We start from the raw sequence: 22,645 nt of genomic DNA, 5'->3' as shown, positions 1-22,645 counted from the left end.
ATCCTGCCCAGGGCTGTTCAGAGCCGGGGGTGCAGCACTGCCAAGCCCTGTCAGGGAGCCCCAGCTGCCCCCCACCCCGTGAGCTGAGCACAGCTCTGATTCCAGGTGGTGTTGATGTGTCACCTTCCTACAGCCCGTCGGTGGGGCAGAGCAGCCAATGCGTGCCAGCATGGGGCTGGACCATGCTGCAGCATCTTTGTGGGGCTGAGCAGGAGGAGAACAGGAGAACACGGCGTTTTGGATGCTGAGCCCACACACTTCTCATTTTTTGTGTCCCAGCCAGCGGCACAGAAGCACCGTTAGGGCCAGAGCCTGAAATGCACTTGAGCATTCTTCTCCAAGGGCTGAACGTGGGGGACAGCAGCGCTATGGGGAGGGGCTGAGCTCTGCATCCCAGCTCCCAGCCCGAATCCCCGCAGCATCCGCGGCCGCGTTTGCCCCCTAGCGCCGGCGGCCGCCCCGCACAGCGGAAAGGGCCGGGGCTGGGGCTGAGCCCGCAGGTACCGCTGTTCGAACGTGCCTCAGCTTACCCGGACAGACAAAAGGAGCTGCTGCCTTCCAGCACCGACTCTAGATAGACATTTGGTTTCTGCGGTGCTTCGGGCACGCTGCTAAATGAGAAGCAAGGTTTATTGCTGTTACCTGCAGCTCCCAGCAGCAGTCGGTGATGCTGGTACCCAACGCATGGACAAAATGCATCAGCTGCTGCATCTACGAGCCGTTTGGAGGCTGCTTGACCCCTCTCCTGCATCAGTGGTGCTCCAGTGCGTGGTATGTGTATTTCGTGCAGCTCCAAAGATACGTAGTCACATCATTCTGGAAAAACCAAATAAGATCTTGCTGGAAACGTGGATTTGATGGTGCAAAGCGCATTGCCCTGCGATGTTTCACGCTCCCCTCTGGCTCAGGGCAGCTCTGTCTCCCCCTGTCCTCATCCCCAAGGCTGCAGAGGGAGCACCTGGATGCTGGGTGTGACAGCAGTGCGGTGCCAGCTGAGAAACAGCTCAGGCTGAAGGTGCTAATTGGCAGCTAATTGCTTTTAAAGGGCGGGGCTGGTGTAAGGGAAGTGCTTTGGTGCTGCGTGGAGCTGTGCTGCCGTGGGAGTGAGTACCTGAGATCTGCTGCTTGGCTCTGAATTGGCATAAAACTCTGCTTTCCTGCCCCAGGCGCTCCCTGTGGAGCAACCTCAGCCTGATGCTCGTTGTGCTGTGCCCCCACCAGGGTGCCATAGCCGCAGGGGTGAGTGGGGTTGGGACCCCTGAGCAGGGGCTGTGTCCCAACTGTGTTGTGCTCATGTATCTGCTCCATAACTGGAGGTGCTGAATGGCCCAGGGGTTGGCATCCTGTGGTCAGCACCCCCTCCTCCCAGTTAGGTTCTGCTCCGAAGGGCTTTGGGATAGGAAGAGGTGCAGCACTGCTATAGCCCTGTAGCTGTTTGGAGGATGGCTCTATGCTGCTTCCCCCTCTGTGTGCTGGGAAGAGCTGCCTGCAGGCAGCGGGGGGGCTGGCATCCTCATTTTTTAAGTCTTATTCACTTTCCTGTGAATAAATTTGGGAGGTTTAATAATGAAGTTGTTTGTGTGGGCCTGTGGGTGTGCACTGCATGCATAAGGGGAGTACAGCTGAAATGACAGAGTAAGGAGCAGCCTCCCAAACGTTTGGAACTGCTGTAGAAGAGCTTCTTTTTGGGGTGCTTCCAGCTTTGCTCTGAATTTTCCTTTCAGGGGACTCTGGAAGCTCCTCTCACCCTTGGATCAAAGGTGTTCATATTTGGGGCTGATCCACTTACTGCTTGGAAGAGTGATGAGGGGGGAGCTGTAAAGGGAAAAATGTGATGAGAGATTCCTCCCTGACTGCACCCCAATGAGATGGGGCCTGGGATGGGCTGCCAAGTGCTGCTGAGGAGAAACTGCATCTTAGCTCTGGTTTGATGCTTCTAGCAGGCCCTGGCTGGTATGGCAGCTGTGGGGTAATGGAGAGCTCCCCAGAATAGCTTTCAGGTGTGGGTAGGCAGCGTAACAGGGGCTATAACATGAGATGAAAGGAACAGCTTTGCTTCTGTAAATGGATAACCTGTATGTTGTGCTTAAGGGAAATAAAGACTTAGACATATAAACTGAGATTCCTATATGATAGGACTGTGGAAAAAGTAGCTGGTGGAGTAATCTCACACCTGAGAGGTCCCGTAGTGATGGGTATAGCAGGGGTTCAGCATGGAGAGCCCAGAGATTGAGTGGAGCTGGGGCACTCCAGCATCAGCAGTGTCTGATGGGTGTAGGGTGGGCTGTGGTACTCATGGGCAGTGATTTATTGGCACCTGAGTGTATCAACTTCCTATGTCTCCATCCTGGAGTCCTGTGAACCTTTGGTGTTGGGGGAGAGATGACTTCAGAGGGTATGGGGAGTCCCATTGCCCTTCTCAAGCTCTACAAGTCCAGAGATTTCATGACATCACCTGATGCTTTTCCTCTTCCCAAACAACAAGCAGGGCTGCGTGCCCCCGAGCTGCCCACCTGCTGCAGCACATGTGGCACGTGTTCTCCCAGTGGTGAAGGACAGCTGCACAATGTTGTGCTCTTCTCTCTGCAGTCTGCAAAACTGTGTTTGCTTCCCTTCCCCCTAAGAGCAAGTACAGCTAACTGGAGCCAAGAGTGGGATGGGTTCTGCTCAGGGCATGGGGAAAAGGTTCAGGGGGGTCAGCATGTGGCTGTGGTGCTCACAGGGCAGAGAAAGAAGGAACTGCTGTAACATGGGGAGTGCTTGCAGGGGGTGGAAGTGCCCTTTGCTGGCCTGCAGGCCAGGGCAATTTCTCTATTGGGGCTGATGCCTCTGTGCACCCATCTGTGGCCCATGTGCTCCTAGGACTCCCAGCAGTCCCAGCATGGTTTTGTAAGTGCTCTGTGTACGGCTGCAACAAATGTGGCCCACAGATGGCACGTAATATTGTGCTTCTCTACCAAGAGGAAGACCTTTATATCTGCTTTAGGGTGGGTCTGCTCACCTTGGGAAGGCACTTTTGTTATCGCAGTGCTGCACTTGGTGTAAATATCTCTTATGAGCTGTGACGTGATCAGATGCAGTGGGTGATGTGCAGCACCGTCTGCTGGAGGAGAGATGCTGGTGCTTGGGTTTGACTAGCAAAACCAAACCCATCCCTGCTCTGCCCTCCCCAGGCAGCACGGATCAGGGCCAGCCCATGCTGGCACACCCTGCAGCGTGCCGGCCGCGGGCAGCTCGGGCAGCACAACATCTTGTTCTCATTACGCCAGGGCAGGTTTCTTGCTGATGCTGCATCCTCCCCGTGAGCCGGCATTTCCGTGCCACTGAGTCATCCCCGGTGCTGGAATGTGGCCATGTGTGCACCGCCCATACAACACTGCTCTCCTGGCTGTGCCCTGTGAGGAACATAGGGAATAAATGTTAATATGGTAATTTCGAAGATGGTGGCTGAAATCGTGTGGGGGGGAAACTAGAGGAGAAAGCAGCTCAGGAGCTTCTGTTATCAGTGCAATGGGGTGTGAGCACAGACCAAGTGGCTGCAGGCACTGTAGCAAACAGGTGACTCTTTGCCATCTCAGTTTGCACCGAATGCCATGAGAAAAGGTGAAACCAAAGTAGGGGTGAAAACTTTGCTCTTCCGTGGCTTTAAGCATGCAGTGGGATTGAATTGAATTCCTGAACAGGAGCAACCAGCTCCGGTTTGGAGTCGTGCTTAGTGGTTTTATAGCAGCCCTGTGCTGGGACATTGGAGTTTGTATGCTGGGCAGTGGGGAGAGAAGCCACTGGTTCAGCCAGGCAGTGAGCACCTCAGCCTGAAATGTTCTTTGTCTACCCCCACAATCCACAATGAACGTGTTCAGATGTTGAGACAGTGCTTCAACACGAGCCAGGCAGACAGGCTGTGTGCAATGCCTTTGCATTTTCCTTCTTCCAGTCTTTCTCTGTTCCCCTAATTGGAGGCCTTGGGCTGGCATTTCCTGCCTTGCAGACCATTCTGCATGGCACAGCTGTGCCAGGGCAGGTGGCCAGGAGATGGCTCAGCACTGCAGTGAGCGGTAGGTCAGCATTCCCTGCTAGAGCTGCCTTCCTGCTGGATGCATTTAACCTTCCTTCCCTCCCAAAAAAAACTAAAATAATCTGAGGACGTGTTGGCATCCAGCTCTGTAATAAAGCCATAGATTTCATTAACAAAGAAAGAGCCTTATTTGGGTTGTTTCTTACTTAAACATTAGGCTTGTGGATTCCTTGGCAGAAGCAGGGAACTTTGCACTAACACAGTCTGTGCTGCTTATAGGTGTGACAATAGAGGCTGCCTGGATGGCTGTGCCTTTCCCTGCTGTGCTCGTGTGCTGCATCTCCACCATCCCCAGCATTGTTAGTGTTGAAAGTCTGCATTCTCAATATCAAGGCATGTAGGTTCTGTTGATTTCTCTATTTTCTAATCCATGCTATTCCCAGCAGAGCCCATTGGTTTTCAAAGCAATGGCTGAAGGGTCAGCAAATGCAACTTAACTGGCTTGTCTGTACTTCAGACTTCCTATGGCAAGAAAAAAATGGGGCCACTGGGGTGACCCAAGGTGGATGGGAAAGAGGAAACCTTAAAAGCCTATAGCAGTGTGTGCACCGTGATGTTTGCTCTGTACTTAACAGCCATGGAGTGGGAAGAGTTGAGCACCTTGCCCCCAACTTGTGTTTTCCAAATAGGACACTGGATGCTCTCTCAAAGGGACGACTGGTTTATGCTTTGCTGAGTGCCCTCTGTGTTCGTGTTAATGTAGGTGATGGCCTATGGGGTATCCAGGAGCTGATGCCTCCAGCACAGGGATGTGAGGTCCTGGCCATTGCTGCCTGCAGGGCAGGGATTGAGATGTTTGCGTTTCTTCAGCTCTGGGCCAGTAATGGCCTTAGCAGAGCACAGCTGGCAGAGCCCAGAGCTCTCCAGACACCTGGAATGTGTCACATCTTTCTCCAGTGTCTAAAAATGGTTCATCTCCTGACTCTTCACATAGGACTGTCTGCAGGGCTCCAGCTCTGCTCTTGGACCCAGGTGAATGGGCAGCAGCAGATCCAATTTGTTGGCCCGTCTGGTTTGGAAAAAGCATTCGAGACACTTGGATGATACACTCTGTGAAAGCATGAGGGCTGGTTGTGCTGATAGAACTGCCTGCTGGGGGTGGGCAATGCACTTATTTCCTATGGTGAAGTGACTCAGATTCTCCAGTCCATCTCTCCAGGTCCATTGGAGCAATGTGAGGGTGCAGTTCCCATTTCACCCACAGTGACTTGCACCCCAGCACTTCTCCTGGCTCCCACTGAGCCTCAGATTGGTCCTATTTCCCTTTGCTGAAGCTCCTGAATCCCCTCAGAGCTCACTTTAAAGGAGGCTGTTGTGTGATTTTCCTTTTGGAGGGGGAAAAAAAGCACATTTTTGGTTTCTAAGTGGAAAAAATTTACATCTCTTGCTTTTTTTTGTGGCTTTGGGCTGGGAGGACCTGGAGCATCACCCCCCAAAATCTGCCCTGCTCTGTGCTTTGCCAGTGGTTGGTACCCATTGTTCCATCTCTTGAGTGCATCGGGGATGTGCTCAGCACCCTTCTGCCTCCTCATTTCACAGCAGCAAAGAGAAAAATGTTTGGGAGTCTGTTTCTTAATTCCTTCTTTGCAAACAACTCCGTGCCCGGAGTCACTTTCCTGTTGCATATTTTCCCCTCCAGTACGTTCAGCAGCATATTAATCAAGAGCTCCTCTGATGTTGTGATTTTTATGGGCTGCCAACTTCACAAAGCCAGTTTGGCATCCTCTCCAATGAATCAGTTTTGAATGGCTTTACCGTTTGACCGTTTGTATTTCAGGCTTAGCTGTGTGTCACTTCGGTAGAATTAAAGTGGAGGGGGGGAAGAAATGAACTCCAGAACTCACATTGCACAGCAGCTCCTTCCAGACTGAGAGGAATTGCTGTACTGTGGGCAAATGGAGGCAGCAGAAGTGTGCAGCTGTAAATAGAACTTCTGTGGAACAGGAGATAATATTAATAATAAATAGTTGAGTGTTATGCAAGAGGGTTTTTTCCTGCTGTGGAAAACTTCCCAGGGGAAATATTCTGGGTTTATTGGCGAGATGTTTGAATACTTTCAATTAAGTGGATGAGGGGCTGATGGAGCATCGTCCTCTGTGGAGGGCCGTGGGATGCAGTGCTGTATGCTGGCCCCATGGCTGAGCTCTCGGCTCTGTGGTCCTGGTTGGGGTGATGGGGTTTACAGTGACTCTCTGTAGGTCAGTGCAAAAGTGCAGTGCTTGGCCTTCAGTGGGTTTGTGGCAGATGGAACGCATGGGATGCTTGGGGGCTCATTCATCTGGAGTGAGAAATAAACAGGGTGAGACTAAATAAATGGGGGAAAATAACGCTAGGTAAGCAAACAAAGAAATTCCTCAGTAGCAAATAGTACCTTTTTTTTTTTTATTGAGGCTAATGCTCTGTAAATGCAGTGTTGGAGCTGCCTGAGCTGTGGAGTCACTGGGACAGCACCTGGGGAGGGTCAGCCCAGGCTCCAGCTGGGGTGAGTGGGCTTAACCCATGTCAGGAAGTTGTGGAGCAGTCTGCTGGGAGGTGGATGTTTACAGCTGGGGGCCAAGAGAGCTCTGAAACGCCCAGCAGTGAGCACCCTGGCTGCTGGGGCTCTGCAGGATATATTACAGTCACATTGTTTAGGAGGGGTTTGTGCACATCGACCTGGCACCCTCCTAAATCCAGGTATGGAAGTGCATCTGAGCTGGGAGAGCCTTGGTGCTCACTGTGGGAGTGCTTGGCTGGAGCCTGGTGGCACAGAGAGGAGCCTTCTGGCCAGGGCTGATAAATACAGCAATGCTGATGGAGTGCTGAGGGCAGAGTTCTTCCAAACACTGCGCTGCTTCCAAGCTGCTTTCCAGAGGTGAAGTTATTTCCTTGCGTTACATTGAGTCCTGAGAACCAGGAGGGTCCTCTCCCCATCCACCCACCCCAGCTGTGCCCAGGGTGCTCACAGCTGCTCTGCTGGGTACCAGAAGTGATGGGATCCCTGTGTTGGGACCCCAGGGTTGCTCCCCGAGCTGTGATGCAGGGAATGCTTTGGTTAGAAAGGCAATGGGGTGAGGAGCTGAGTGCTTGGAGCCCTCTGGATGGCTCTCTGGGGCTTTTAGGCTGTCTGCCTGAGATCTTCCTCCTTTCCTCCTGCTTTCATTTCCAGCCTCGTGCTCTCAGACGACGTAAGGTTTCCTGGCCTCGTGCAGAGCTGCTAATCCCTGGAAGAGCGTGGCTTTGTGTTTACATCAGCCTTTGTTTTGGACAACCAACTCTCCAGGGCTCTGAGCTCAGCAGGCCTCGTGACAGTCAGGCGTGACAGCACCACGTGCCCCTCATCCCCCCCCCATCCCCAGGTGACCATTCCCTGCCCACCCCTGAGACCCCCAAGAGGGGGATGGGGGGGTGTTTGGCTTTGCACTGAGCACCCCCTGCCCTGTCCCTCCCCAAAACACAAGGGAGGAGCAGCCTTGGGTACCACATTGCTCTCATCCCAGGGATGGGGCAGCTCACTGTGGAACACACCGTGTGACCCCATCAGCTCTTCCTCTGTTTGGATTTGGGAACTGGGGGTTTTATTTTCATTCCTGACCTCTGTTTACATTCCTTGTATCATAGCTTAGTCCTGCATCTTGTGGAGTGGCTGCGTCCAGTGCATGACACCCTCCTGAAGGTCAGGAGTTGGGGGGGGAGGCTGAATTTAGGAAAAACTGAGCATGTGTGGGGAAATGTATTGGGAATGTGTGGGATGAGCTGTAAACACAGGGGAAGTAAGTTCAGGTTGTCGGCATACCAGGCTGTGTTTCTAGCTCTGGAAGCATTGGGGTGGGAGATTTAGCAGTGACCCAGCTGGGATGCAGGGATGGCAGCTGAAGTTTATTTGCAGGATTTTCCTTGTGAGAAGTGCACAAAGCCTTGCTCAGTTCAGGATAGAACCTGGGGTCATCCAGCACTGCCTCCTGGCTCTGAGCAAGGGCACAGTCAGCACAGCCTTCTACTATCCAGATTTCTTAAGAAGCCCATCCAAGGTTGTTAATGTGGAGAAGACATGAGATCTTCCCTTTGGGAATGGCTGAGAAACAGCTCTTGTCACTCCCTGCAGAGCTCTGCAGCCAAGTGAACTTGCTGCCTGGGTAGAGGCTGCCCTGCTTGCTCTATCCTTGCTTCTAACCAGCCTGCAGCAGCACTGGGTGATGTCCTCTCTGTGCAGGAGGGGCTGAAGGAAGCAGAACACTGCTCAGGTGCAGGTTCAGCTCTGGGGTTTGCTTCCCCTGCTAGAGGGATGGGTTGGTTTAACCACAAGAATGTCTGGATACAGAACAGTGATGGTCTGTAGAGTGCATGGACCTTGGTTTGGACTTTGTCACGTGTTGGCCCTGCAGATACAGCATGAGGGTTTAGGCTGCAAGCTTGTGGCACCTGAGCCATGTGTTTTCATGGGGCTGAAGCTGAGAGCTGCCCTCCCCCACCAAAAGCTGCTGCTTTGCTCTGATTTCAAGGGAAATTTTTCCTCTCTCACTTTCTCCATCCATTTGTTCCTGGCTGCTGGTGAGCCCTGAGGACTCCATAGCACTCACGTGGGATTGGGTTTGGTTTTGCAGCACAGTGCAATGCCTGAGCAACCAGCAGGAGAGGTGCTGTGTGCACCTGCAGGTGCAGCATCCCTGCCCAGAGCATCCCCTGCCCCCAGGAGAACCCAAAGTGAAGAACCCCATCACTGGGGCTTGCTGAGAGCCAGGCACAGATCGCAGCACATCTTTTCCTAGTGCTCTGCCAAGCGGCTGCGCGGGGCTGGGGAGGGCTGTTTGTTTCCAGCCCCACCGATCACTATTGGAGATGGCTGCTGTGCCGTCCCCAAAATGCTCCCACTGCTGCTGGGCTCATTGCAGCTGGGGTGGAAAAGATGTCAGAAATAAAGTGATAGCTATGAAAAATAACCCCCATCAGCTGCTTGGGGGCTGTGCTCTGCCCCAGGGCATTGTGTGGGTCCCCCCTTCACCCTTCTCCTGCAGGCTGAGTTTTTGGAAAGCATTGCCTGGGTTGGATAAACCAGTGCTCAAACTGCACTGGAATCCAAGAATAAGAAAGGGAGAATAGCATTTAATGCGAGTCCAGCTTTTTGCAGGATTCATATCATATGATGAATAGATGAGATTTATCTGCTGTGGGCTTTTTGGATGTTAAAGAGCCCTGCTGCTGAGCTTGCAGCTGGAATATCATGGGATGTCCCATAATAACTTTGCTTTCCTCAAATAACTTTTTTGCATGGGGGTGAAATGCCATTATTTCCCTGTTTCCTTGTTTGTGTTTTCCCATCTAGGCTTTTCACAGACAGCTGTTTACATTTCTGGGAGCATGACATCAGTTTTAGCACAGCTCCTCTCCTTGAACCCTCAGCACTTGTGCTGGGGAAGCAGTGCTGAGACACAGTGATGTGCTGCAAATGGCTTCAACTCGAGTTACTGAGAGACCCCAGGAGATGTGCAAGCTGCTGCTGGACAGCTGATGGATCAGAGTAGGGCTGAAGGAGAAAGCTTCCCCAGCTCAATGCAGGTTGGAGGGGAGAATCTTGGGTTCAGCTCTGTGCTTTGGGTATGAGCAGCAATGCTGCTGGGTGAGGAGCTGCTGCAGCATTGCCTCAAGTGCTGGGCTGCATATCCTGGGGTATCCGTTGTGCTGTGTGAAACACGAGGCTCGTGAGCAGGGAGGTGTCCTGTGCTGTTTCTGATGCCCTGGAGAATGGCATTTGTGCTTGGGAGAAGCAGGGGTCGCTCCCTCTGTATCTGTGGTGTAAATCTCTGCTTATTGATGGAGATTTTTAGCTACCTAAGAACTCTTAACTCTCACCAAACCAAGTCTTCACTCTGCTCCCTTCACCTCTTGCTGCCCCTGAAATTCTGATATATGTATTTTTTCCTTTTAGAGTAAGGTATGGGAGGGACAGCTGGTGAGCAGTTGGGAGCTGAAAGCATTTGATTTTGTCCAACAGCATTTTGCTGGGGGAAGGGGAGCAGTGCAAACAAGCTCCAGAGCATTCACATCTCTGAGACAGTTTGGATCCCACTGCTGCTCTGATCTCTGTTCCAGACATGTGTCCTCTCCCCCTGGTGCCCCAGAATGTATATATGTGGGATGGAAGGGGGAGTAGGAAAAGGAACTGCTTCTCCTGTCTGCTCCCTTGCTTCTAGAGGAGTATCTTGAGCAAACTTCTGCAGCCCCTGATCTGCCTGGCAGAGAGTTGGCAGATAGAGATGCTGCTGGTTGGAGCTGTTTTAGATCTTCCCTATCAGCTGGGTGGGAAGAAGTGCAGCAGTGTTGGGCACACCTTGGTCTGGTGTAGTATGGTCTGTGCAGGCAGCAACTCCTTTGTGCACAAAGGGGTTGAAGGAAAGGTTTGAAAGGGCCTCTGAGGTCTGAAATTAAACTTGCAGCAGTGGATGCATCCTCCACATGTTGCTTCCAGATTTGGGGAGGGAGGAAAAATCACGCTTCAGATGCTGCATAGTACGTTTGGGGCTGTTCAGCCCACCCAGAGGTGACAGGGCTGTCAATGATGATCCTCAGGGGAGACAACCCAAGGATTGTGCAGAGCTGAGGCATCCCATAGTGCCTGGGAACAGCCCAGAAGGTGTCCTTGGTGCATTACTGCTTTGCTGCTACTTCCCAGCGTGTACAGTGCCTGAGTTGAGGTCATATAGCACAGCAGTGGTGACACCACCACCAACAGAGGCCCCGTACAGGCTTTTTGCCACCAGTCCCATTGAGGCACGAGGACCACAGCAGGGTTCCATGGGGATGGAGCTGCATCCCATCCAGCGCAGAGCCGATCCCTAAAGGGTGCCGTGGCCGCGTGCAGGCTGTCCCCTCTCCTGCTGTACCTCCTCCAAACCTCACTCGTCCCTCCCACTCCCTCCCAATGCTCGCCTGCTGTCAGGGAGCAGGGGAAGGCTGGAGATAAGGAAAGGGCTTTCCGAGCGGGGCTACCACTCTGGCTGTGTGCCTCCGGCAGATGCTCGGGGCCGGGGAGCCCCCGGTGCTCCCATGGACCTTCCCCGCGGGATGCTCCTCGCCTGCTCCCTCTGCCTCCTGCCCGGTAAGCGCCTGCTCACCACTGTACCTAGGAAAGAATACTCCTGTTGGCTTAGGCAGAGGGAGGGAAGGTGTCTGGGAAAGCCCAGGTTTGATGCGGCTGTTGGAGCAGGAGGGAGAGAGCTGGGCGCCTTGGAGGCAGACAGAGAGTTAGTTGAAAGGGATGGAGTGCTTCCCCATGCAGGCTGTGGGCATGAGTGGGATTAGCTAAGCAGCTTTCTGGAGTATAGAACAGAGGAGAAATAAGCCTTATAAACAACAGGACCGCTAAACCTTGGGTTAATTTTTGGATCCTTCATCTAGCTTATAATGTTACTTACCCTGTTGTATGTGAAATTGCTATGCAAAAGAGAAGTGCCTGGGATTCAACAAGTGAAGGAGGTCTTCAGGTCTTGCTTATGGATGTGCTCCTGCAGCCCTGTTCAGCTGGGACGGGGCAGATCTCAGCCCATCGCTGCCTGCTTGCAGGAGGCTCCGTCCCACTGTGTTTGCAGCTGGCAGCCTCCTGCACGCAGCTCGGGTTGCTCAGCTTCAAAGTGAAGAAACGAGCTCATTTCCACTACCAGGAGCACCGCCGGCAGCTGCGCATCCCCAGCAGCACCGAGAGCTGATGCCACTGTAAACATTTCTAAACATCCCAATGGAAAGCGAGCCAACACTTTCTTTTTTCGTTTTCCTTTTGTTGTTCTCCCTGCTAATAGCGCTGTTGCTGGATGGTTTCGAGCCAGCCGCGGCAGAGCTGCTTTTCTGTGCCTAATGGGGACCATGTGTGCAGGGCTCGCATGGCGGCGGGCGCGGGGCTGCCTGCGTGGAGCTGCGGGGCAGAGCGCTGCGGCCGCCCCGACCGTGCTTACGTGGGCAACCGAGTCCCCTGGTGAACTCCTCTTAAAGAGCTGCTGCTCGTAGAGCTGTTACAGAGTGTGCTCAGGGCTGTGCTAAATCTGTGCTTCTGCTTCGGGCTGAATAAAAAAGCCTCGGGTTGAGAGTTTCTGCCTGTGGGTATCGTTGTCTGTATGGTGCCTGAGGGTGATGGTGCTGCTCCTGGGGGTGACAGGGATAAAGAAAGGGTTAACGCTGCTTCCAGCGCAATGTGGTGGTCTCAGCCCAGCCAGACCCAGCGCTTTGTGGCTGTATTTATGCGTATTGTGCAGAGGACTGACTAACTCAAAGTAAGTTTGGGCTGTGTGTGGGCACTGAGCTGGGGTGTGCATTGCTGGGAACTGTCCCTTTGTGTGGACTGAGTGGCATCCTCCTGATGTGCAAGGCACTCAGCTGGGCTGGGAGTTCCTGAGGCACCACCATGTCCCCAGTGCTCCAGTCATCCAGGGATTACTGCAGATGTTACTCAGTGCTGGTGGCATCGTGGTGCCTGGGGGCCACCAGTGCCAAACATCCTATGGACAAATGCCTAAAATCCAGGCCAAGGGCTTGCTGCAGTAAACCCCTCCAGGCACTGACTGTGTTGGGTAGTAGACTGCAAGAGAGGTGAGCCCTATACCATGGGGATTGGGTGTCTGAACTGAGATGAAGATAGATTTCTTGGGGAAGTCATTCTTAGATGCAGTAACTTCTGTCATTTCACAGCGTGGATTTGCTTTCCTGTGTTAGTTTCCTTGTTCAGAGAAGGCAAATCAGCTCATTCCTTCACCAGAGGATCACCAAATAGTGGGTCACCAAATAGCCACCCTTGTGCTTGCCTTGTGAGATATGTTTGGGCTGGTCCAGGTGGGGTCACAAAGGACCTCCAGCAGTTGTGCCTAAGGTTTTGCTGATGGGAGTTAAATGCTGTGTGGCTGCAGAATCCAAAGATCAGGGCTGGAATGTCTCACACCTTGAGTCCTTCATCTAACAGCCAAGGTTTGGCCATTGGTGGTCAGTGGGCAATTTGAGTGTAGGAAGTCCACCTCCATCCCAGAGCCTTATGATGAGCCTCCCATTGCTCCCTTGGCATCTCCCCTGGGAAAGGAGCATTTAGAGAGCAGCTGATATTCATCCCCCTGTTGCTGGTTGTGTTATTCCTGGTGAACACATTGCAAATGAATAATCAACGTGTTCCTCGATGCTGTTAAACACGGTCTGCTGCAATTAACGTGGTCACACAGCTCCTCCCCTGCTTTTGGGGGGCCAGAAAGCCGAACTGTGGAAGCACAAGGTACTGCTGTAGCTACTGCCCCAAGGCTGTTTGTTAGATGTTTTGTGGGTAACCAGGAATGTTACAACACATGCATCCACGATGACTGATCTTCTGTTCATCTCCAGTATTCCCTGGCTCTCTAAATGCAGCTGTGGCAGCCACCAAGCCCCATTTGTTTCCTAATAGCTGATGACAAATACTGGCTTTGAGATAGCGACCTGGAGAGAAATGTGGTGCTTTCAACGTTTCATTCTGCAGAGTTTGATAGAGGCTGAGGCTGGAGGGAGGCACAGGAGCATCTGGTCCGCCCTGTTCCTCGGAGCCTGCTAGCTTGTGCCTAAATACTCTATATCAACCTCAAAGGCTTCTCTAAGCCGATCCTAAACATAAAAGTAAACAGTATATGTGTGACAGATGGATTGCAGAGTAGTGTCTGATGCAGCCAAAGCCCCTGTGGCAATGGGGACCCATCATGGGAGCCAGGCTGGCTGCCCTGGACACTCTGGGGTGGTGTGGGTCACAGCAGTGTGATGGTTCAGTGGTGCCTTGGATGTGCTGTCCCATTCTATGGAGGTTGTCTCTCCTGTGTGGGTTTGAGCATTAAGAAAGGGAATGATGCAAAGACAGCTCATGGGCTAAAGAGCCCAGATGTTGTATTTCACCCTATGCTTCCACCTCATCCTAAGCTGTAACAGCGCTGGCTTTGGGGGTGCCCTCAGTACGAATGAATTTATCCTAACAACTCCGCTGCCCAGCTCAGATCTCCTCAAATCAACAGTCTGCAGCAGAAGCCACCAACTTCTTAGCTTGGGGCAACATGGCAGAACCTTAACTCACCCCATGAGGACCATGGGGAGATGGGCTGATGCTTGGACTCGGTGATCTTGGTGCTCTTTTCCAGTGTTTATGATTCTGTGACCCAGCTGGGGGTACAGGCATGGATTTGGGCAGGAGGAAAGCACAGGGACCCTGAGAGCATCCCTGGTGCAGGGGTAGCTTAGGGCTGCACAGGGAGGGCTTATTTTTATTCTTTTTGGCAGCAAAGGTGCCTTTTATTCCCAGTATTGTTCCTCAAATGTGCTTTATTTTTCCCCTTTTCAATATTTGACCTGACAAGAATCAAAAGTTTGGACTCAATAGAAGTTCCAGTTCGGAAAGGAGGTATTTGAGGCTTCCTGCCTTGGCGTGATCACAAGCAAAACATGTGGGTTTTGGTCACATATTTATGACAGTGATGTCACTTCTGACAAGAAAATGAGGCTGAGCTCCCTGGGTTTCTAAATCTCCTTGACAACCTTTCAGAGAAACTTCCATTAATTTAAGCCGGCTTAAATCTTGACACATTTCCTTTCTTTCTTTCCACCTCGAATGCACCCACATCTGTCTGCTTTCCTAAATTCCTTCCCTCCTGTGTCCACAGACCAGCAGTGTTGCCATCCACTGTCTGGATGCTTTCTTCCTGACCGCTTTGTTTTTCTGCCTGGTACCTGCTGTAAGCTGCACCCCTCCCAAGGATTTGAAGGGGATCAGTAAGGATGGGAGGGAATGTTTTTACCGTGCTTCTCCTTTTTTTCCCTTCTTTTCCAACCCTGAATAGAATCTAACCAAGCTCAGCTCCTGGTCTGGCTTTCCCCCTTTGTACTGTGCCTGTCTTTTGGGGGAGCAAACCCCATGGGGAACTGCTTTTCACCTTCACACTCTTCACAATTGGTCCACCTCCCTATATAGAGACCTTTGACACACAAAATGCTTGCACTCTCGATGTTCTTTCTCTTCTCCAAGCTGCTTCTTGCAAACAGCTCAATTGTTCTTTTTTGCTCCCAGGAAGCAAAGCTTGCCAATTGCATTAAGCAAAGGTGCCATAGGATGGGTGATCCCATTTGTCCCAGCATTCCTGCTCCCCCATCTGCTTTCATGCTAGCTGCACTAACAGAGGGAAACACTCACCCACTGCAAATTTAGAGGGCATTCTCACCCCCCCCACAATGTACCTTTCTCTCCCTCTGCCACACTCCATGCCTGCTGCTCATCTCCTCCATGTCTCCACTGGGCAATGGTTAACTCAAAGGAGGTTTGGATTTGTTTTGCAATGTTAAATCAGGTCAAACTACCACAAAATGTGCTGGCTCTCATTCTCCCCACTCTCCTTGTTTTTTTCCTTCCCCTGCTTTCTAGAATTTCTTTTTGTAGGATTATAAAGCTTCTTACCTCAGCTCTCCTTTGGCGAGGCTGCAGTTCTTTGTTTATCAAGCCAATATTGCCAATTTGTCACTATGACTGCAAAAAAAAAATCAGGTTCACTCTTAACATTCCTACCTACAAAAGCAGTTTCCATCCTAAATTTTCTGCCAAGGAAGCAGCATTCCCAACCTCTCCAGTCGACAACCCCTTTGTATCCCCCTGGGTACTGAACATGACCCTTCTGCTGCCTCTAAAGCTGCCTTATGGGCAATGACAGGATCCTTTATTTGCAGTAGGCTGAGCAGTCCAGCAGTTACTTGCTGCTTGGAGGCAAACAAGCTGGGATATGCTGGATGCCCTACATCCTTCCCTGCAGTGCAGCAACCCCAGCTGTGGAAAGGGGAGGTTTAGATGGGGTATAAGGATTGTTTGTAATAAGGGTGGTGAAGCACTGATGGCTCAGAGAGGTGATGAATGCCCTGTACGTGCAGACACCCATGGTCAGGCTGGAGGGGTTCTGAGCACCTGATGAAGCTGTGGGTGTCCCTGTTCATTGCAGGGGAGTGGGATCAAATGGGTTTTACAGGTCCTTTCCACCTCAAGTTCCTATAAGGTTGCTCTCTGTGGCAATGCCCCGTGACACCAGCTTCTGCTTGCATGTGAGATGTGAATCCAACTGTTGGCTCTTTGGTGATGCAAAGCCCCTGGACAAGGCAGGAGGTGGCTAATGGGGGTGGCTGGGTGCTGGGCTCAGGAATGCAGCTTCACATCTCCTACTTTCTTCAGTGACTGCAGGAGGGGTGGGTGCATTTGGGGTCTCAGCCTCCCCTCCATTGCAGGATGTCAAGGTGATGCTGTGCCTCTGAGTTGCTGTGATGGGATCAAACCAGCTTTGTGCCATGGTGGACCATGGTGCTGGGGTTGGAGGCAATTCTGGAGAGGATCTGGGCCAGCCCATGTGTTAACTGGAGCAGGCTATGAGGGATATCTCCATGGATAGGGCTCTACACAGCTCTGGGTCTGATCACTCTTGCTGAGACAAGTGCTTTCCCCTTCCATCTCCATATTGTGTTTAATTGGGATCCTTCTCTCCACAGGGTTCAGCGACACTTTCAACATCGACACCAAGAGGCCCAAAATCATCGCTGGCTCCAAGGATGCATATTTTGGCTACACAGTGCAGCAGCATGATATTGGGGGCAAGAAATGGTGAGTGAGCTCTGAGAGGAGGGGTCTACAACACCCTATAGGAACGTGCCCATCTCCTGCTCTTCCCAACCTCCTGGTACAGGGCAGGCATTGCTCAGGTTCTATACAGTAACAAGGTCTGGTGCTGATAAATGCAAGACTTAAGCAAGTTTTGAGGCTGGAAAATGCAAGATTTAAGCAAGGTTTGGTGCTGGATCCAAGTTTTGTGCACAGAGCAGGGTTTGCAGGTGCTGCAGGGGCTCTCGTCCCACTCCAGGCAGGTTCACAGCTCCCCAGGGCTGCTCAGCATCCAGCACTTGCTGGAAACCCATCTGGGCTTTGGGTCAGGGCCATCCCATCTATAAAATGTTATAGAGTTTCCACTGAAGAAGCGATGTCTGCAGAAATGATCAGAGCTGCCTGCAGCAGTCAGGAGTGTGGGGTGACACTGAGATGAGTTTTGCTCAGGATTTGGCTCAGTTATTGAAAGATGGGGTAGAAAGGAGATGGTACAGTCCAGGAGGCCACACCATCCCCATGGCAGAGTTGGGTCCTGAGCACACATTGTAGTTCCCAGGGAGTTCGTGGCTGGGTCTCCTCCAAAATACAGTCATGCCTTCCACTGGAGCATCCCATTGGTATGGCCCAGTGCTCCATGAGCAGGTTTGCATGTGGCACTGGGGACACTTTTATCTAAAGATGATCCTTTCCATCCTCAGTGTCTATGAACCTAAACCATGGGATGCTTTCCCCACTGTCCAGCTCACACTTAGCAAGCCAGAAATTCCTTCACTCTTTCTGTGCTTGAGAACGTGGCTATTTACCCAAAGCTTTCTTGGAAGGATGAGGAATTTTGGGCAGCCTGCCATCAGGACTGTTCATGGCCAAAGCCACCGGAGCAGGGAGTGAGCGCAGCCATGAGGCAGCCCCTATAAACAAAGGATGCTCCAGCAGTTCCTTCTGTGCACAGCCTGCGAGCAGCTCACTGCAGCAGTGCTGCTGCTTTGCTGGGAAGATCTCACACATGTTATGGCTTCATGTGATGCTGGATCATATGCCCCTGCTCTGCAGCAGCTCTGAGCCCAAATGGATTGCTTTTTTAGCCCATTTTCTTACCCCAAACTCTCACAGTCTTTCTGCATTCACGCCACAACCCAAGCAGAAGCTGTCCTGGGGTGTGGAGGTGCAGCAGAGGGCTCTCACCACACCAGCAGTGCCAGGAAGGAGGCAGAATCTTGCCAGAAATTGAGGTTGGGGCTAAGCCTGGGAAAGAGCTGCTCAGAGACTGCAGTTCTTTGATGCAGATAAGGAGCAGGAACAAAGTGTCTCTGCCATCACATTCCTACCTCTGCTGCTCTATTTCTATTTTTCCTTTAATCCTTCAAGTGCCAAAATCTCAGTGGGGAGCAGTAACCAGTGAGGATGGAATGTGGGCTCAGGTGCTATTGTGTTCCTTGAATGACAAAGTGACATCCATTTATGCAGCCTATTGTTGGGGTCCTGCACTGGTGTGAGGATGGATGGGGTGGTCTCCATGGGTCCTTTCCATCCCCTTCAGTTTTATAAGAGTGGCAGCAGGGATCCATCCCAGCTCAGATCATTTTCTCCCCCATCTCCTGTGCCAACATCCTCCAGCACTGAGCTGTTGTTTTCATAGAATACAGTATGAGAGTTGGAAGGGACCCATAAGGATCACTGAGTCCAACTCCCAGCTCCACAAATGACAAAGTTTTTCTCCACCACATGAAGAAATGGATGTTCTCTGCCCTGAGTAAGCGTAGGCATATACATAAATACAGTGTGTATTAGAATAGGCAATTACATAGTATAAGATGTCTATTAAATGTGTACATCATTAAAAGTGAAGCCACCATGACTCATTCTGGTTAAAGGATAAATGACTGAACAAACAAAAATGTCTATAGTATAAACCAAGGACATAAAGAGCCATGTGATAATCATTGTGCAGAGCCTCAGCCAGGCTGGAGAGCTGCCAGGGGCAGAAGGAATGGGAGTAATATGGTAAACTGTGGCTAGTGGAAGACAGGAGCCAGGCAAGCAGCACCCAGGAGCTTGGAGGAGTGAAATGGCTGTGTCTGAAATGTAGCTACTCCAGGAGCAGCAGCTCTGACAGCGCTCAGCCACACAGCTGCCAAATATTGAATGTGGAATCTGAGGAGTTTGGCACCTCTGCTCCAGTCTGAACTCTTTTAATGCTGCTTTTGGCCGGCGTGGATGGCTGCAGGAGGATTGCAAAGCAGCTTATATATGTGTGAGTGAGAGTATAGGAATATTTGTGTGTGTGTACACAAATGTAATCCTGCAGGTGTATTTGGAATTGTGGCACTTTCCTTTGCAGTAGCAGCCAGACAGTTTGCACATGGGGCTATAATGGCAGCCCTGATAGTGGAAAACCTGGGAGGAAAGAATCTCAGTTATTAAACTCCGGGGGAAGAAAGCAGTTGGAAATAGACTGCTCCAGGAACTCTCTGCTCTGTGGGGTCGTGTTCCCTGCTGGCAGGCAGCAATGCCTCCCAGACCTCCCTCTTGCTGCTTCTCTCCCTTTTTCACCAAGCTGGAGGTGTGAGCTGTGCTCTCTCCAAGTGTGCCAATGGAAATAAATAACAGCAGGTTCCTGAAACTCATCCCAATGTGCACAGACCAAACTCTGCCTGGGGCTGGTAGGTCTGAGCATCCCACGGACCTGTGCTGGTGCCACAGGTTGTGCTGTGTTGCCGTTGGTTTCAGTGCTTCTCCATCAGACATAGGTAGATTTGGGGGTTAAAGGAGATGGAGGTGCTTTAGGGGTTGGGTGATGGTGATGTCCCAAAGAGATGAGCTGCTCCTCTTGCTCTGCTCCTTGCAGTTTAGGAGTACTTAATGAGTGGATAGCATGAATCCAGACAGGCTTGTTGCTGTAGATGCATTTATTTGGGAAAAATAAGGATGTTCAAGCATGGAAATGGGGAGCTGAGCATTGGTACAGGCAGTTCAGGACAGTGGTGGAGACATTGTCCATGGAGATGTCCAAGGACTGTGGGGATGTGGCACTTGGGGACATGGTCAGTGGGCAGAATGGGAAGAGTTGAGGTTGGGCTTGCAGATCTGAGAGGTCGCTTCTAACCTTAATGATCCCATGAAACACATCCCCAGCATGCACGTGTCTATCAAAGATCAGAACTGTGTGGAGTTCAGAGGGAAATGTTCTTGGAGATCCCTCTCCCAAGTGCTTCTCTCAGCTCTCCATCATCTCAGCATCTCTAGAGCAGTAGCTTTCCAAGGCAGCAGGGCCCAGCCCCACCACCAGATGTTTTGGATTACCCCTTGCTGGCTCCAGCTGGATGGGGGACATGGGGTGGGGTGGGACCAGGGCTGCAGCCACACAAAGCCCACCCTGATGAGATTAGCACCACGCTGCTGAACCAGACGGGACTTTCCACTGCACTACCTGGGAGGGATTTATAGGGAAAGGCTGAAGGCAGGTGTCTGCAGCAGTGTGTGCAAGTGGGGAGATGTGAGCGGGCGGGGGGCACTCCGTGTGTCATCTGAGTGCACTCCCAGCCAGAAGCCCCAGCTGCCGCCCTTGGCTTTCCACCACAATATTCCAGACGCCCACATCCTTTTCCCCATCTAAATAAAAAATGTGAGGATGGGAGGAGGTGGCTGTGCCATGGGGCAGCAGGAGCATCACTGCTTGCGTGCTGAGCATTCTAACTAGCCAAAAAATGAGGCATGGGTAGAAGTGGCTGTGGAAGTGAATAAACATCCATTAGCCTTCTGAAGCCATAACAATAATAAATAGAGCGTTCTCAAGCAGGCTGGGAGCAGAGCTTTGCTGATGCTGCTGGCAAGGTGGCATTATCCTGAGAGCATCGCCGGCTGCTGCAGCTCATGTTGCCATAACTCCTGCATGACATGCAGTGCTGCAAAGCTCTGCTCTGCTGTGGGGTTTGGCCATACAGCAGCAGAAGGGCTCCTGGGGATGAAGACCCCCCCCAGTGCCCATAGAGAGCAGCCCCAATAGAGAGCAGCCCCAGCGACAGACGTGACGTTTCCAGTCTGAGCACTCGTGAGGGAAAAAGGAGGAGGGAGAGGAGAGAAAAATCTGCTCGGTGGATTTAAAGCTATAATTGTGCTGATCTGGAAAAACAGTTAAAGGTTTTGCTATTTCCCTACTACTGTGAGGCTTTCTTGGCTGCAACTCTCCTGTGGTTTGGCCAGTGCTCGAGTGCTGGGATTATTTTGGTGAAAGGGTACATAGCTGCAGAGCATTCCTTCGGCGCGGAGAAACGTCTGCTCCCAGCGCTCCCTCCCACTGTGCTGGGGATGGGGGATGCGCTGCAGCCCCATTCTACCCTCCTGTGTTCAGAGCCCATCCCTGGTTCTGTGTAATTTTGTGTGTGATTCAGTGGGCTTTAGCTGTGAGGACACCAGGGCTCTGTTAGTAGCATCACCTGGCTCCTCAGGGCTGTCCCAGTGCTCTATGGAGGACATGGGACATTAGACATCCTTGGTGAGGATCTTCCAGCTGGTTCTCACCAGCTCCAGGGCTGGATGGCACCAGCCACAATCTTATGTCCTACCATCTCTATTTATTAGAATTGGTGGGTGCATTCTTTTGGCTTACCTCAAATCCGGGAGGAAAAGTGGAGCTATAGATACTGTGTAGCAGATCTTTATGAATGGAGATGGTGTTACTCCTTCCTATCCCATATTGCTTGACCATAAAAAGGCTTTTGTGGTCGTTTCTTTGCTATTTAGGGTTGGGTGGTCTCAGAGTACCACACAGCTTCAGGATGGAGCTGGTGATCTAATGGTGGAATGGGAACCCCCACGAGCATCATTTTCTGGTGATAATGGGCAATTTGGGAAAGCGAGAGGCAGCCAGTGAGAGCCAGTGTCAGAGATCAGGGTTTGCTTTGGAAACTTCCAGTAGAAATCAGCTCTGGGGTCAGAATGGACGTGGTGCCTGATGCCCCAACCAGCCGCCCAAAAATCATGGTGGAAACCCGCAGCCCCGGGGCCCTGCCTGTAAACACTCCTGGGTTGCCATAACCCTACGTAAAAGGAAAAAATTACACCAGGAAAAACAAGAAAGTATCATTATTTCTGACCACAGTATTCTGCAAGTTCCTCGGCTGTGTTCTGCAACACACCCGTCATGCACTATTTTAGGGAGAGCTCCAGTCATTTTGCTTCTTGCAGTGTCTATGGGATTGTTATGGAACAAAGGGCAGCTGCATGGCTTGGTCTTTGGTCCCATGTCCTGTTGGAGGCCCCTTCCCATTATGAGGCTGCAATGGGTGGAGGTGGCACAGCCATGGCATGCACCCAGAGCTGCACTGTGTAATTAGGAGCACCCCCTCCCGGCTCGACCTGAGCAGCTGGTTGGGCTGCAGATGTGTTTATGTTTCATTTTGCAATGAGAGGGTTTGTTATGCAGTGGGGAAAACACCAGTCAACCCTTCGGAAAAGAAGCATTGAGGGTGCCTGTGCTCATTGAAGGCAGCAGGACAGCTTCCTGGGGGCTGTCCCCTTGCAGATGGTTACTAGGAAGAGACAGAACAGAGCTTATGCCCAGGAGCACAAGGGCTGAATTCTGCCATGTTTCTCCAGCACCATCTAAAGCAAGGTGTGCAATCCTTCCCTGGGATGGAACATTGGAACAGTGCTCCTGCACCCACTGTGATCTCCTTGAATTCTCCCCCTGATGTTTTTCTCCACCCTTGCCAGCATAGAGAGAAATACTTCGAAGTCCATTCCCCTCCCGTGTCCAGTCCAAGCAGCCACAAACCAACTTAAAGTTTTCCATTGCTGAACTCTCCCTTTCCTGAACCCCTTTAATAACTTCTTCATCCAGCCCCATCTTGAATGAATTAACTCCAAGTGAATTTGCCTTGCAGGAGATTAAGTGTCCCATTGATTGAAAAATCCTGTGAAAAGCATAGTTTCTTCTCCATTCCTCCCTAATCCCTGCATTCCCAGATCACCAGCGA

At 51.6% G+C, this 22,645-nt stretch overlaps 1 protein-coding gene across 3 annotated transcripts in view; it reads left to right on the top strand.

Annotated features, from left to right (window-relative positions):
• ITGA11 (integrin subunit alpha 11) overlaps positions 1–22,645 on the top strand; it is a 48,778-nt gene that overhangs the window by 5,645 nt on the left and 20,488 nt on the right. For 2 of the 3 annotated variants that reach the window (XM_015873346.2, XM_015873347.2), the window contains exons 1-2: positions 10,967–11,150; positions 16,559–16,670. In XM_015873346.2, coding sequence (XP_015728832.1) covers positions 11,099–11,150; positions 16,559–16,670 — 164 coding nt within the window. In that variant the 5' untranslated portion in view covers positions 10,967–11,098. Of the gene's footprint in view, positions 1–10,966; positions 11,151–16,558; positions 16,671–22,645 lie in introns of those variants that run through there. The other variant, XM_015873348.2, reaches the window with a different exon arrangement.

This window comes from Coturnix japonica, chromosome 10 (assembly GCF_001577835.2).
Source record: "Coturnix japonica isolate 7356 chromosome 10, Coturnix japonica 2.1, whole genome shotgun sequence".
In the NCBI taxonomy this organism is placed as follows: domain Eukaryota; kingdom Metazoa; phylum Chordata; class Aves; order Galliformes; family Phasianidae; genus Coturnix; species Coturnix japonica.
Note: the sequence above shows the minus strand (reverse complement) of the source record. Positions and strands in the feature narration are given on the sequence as shown.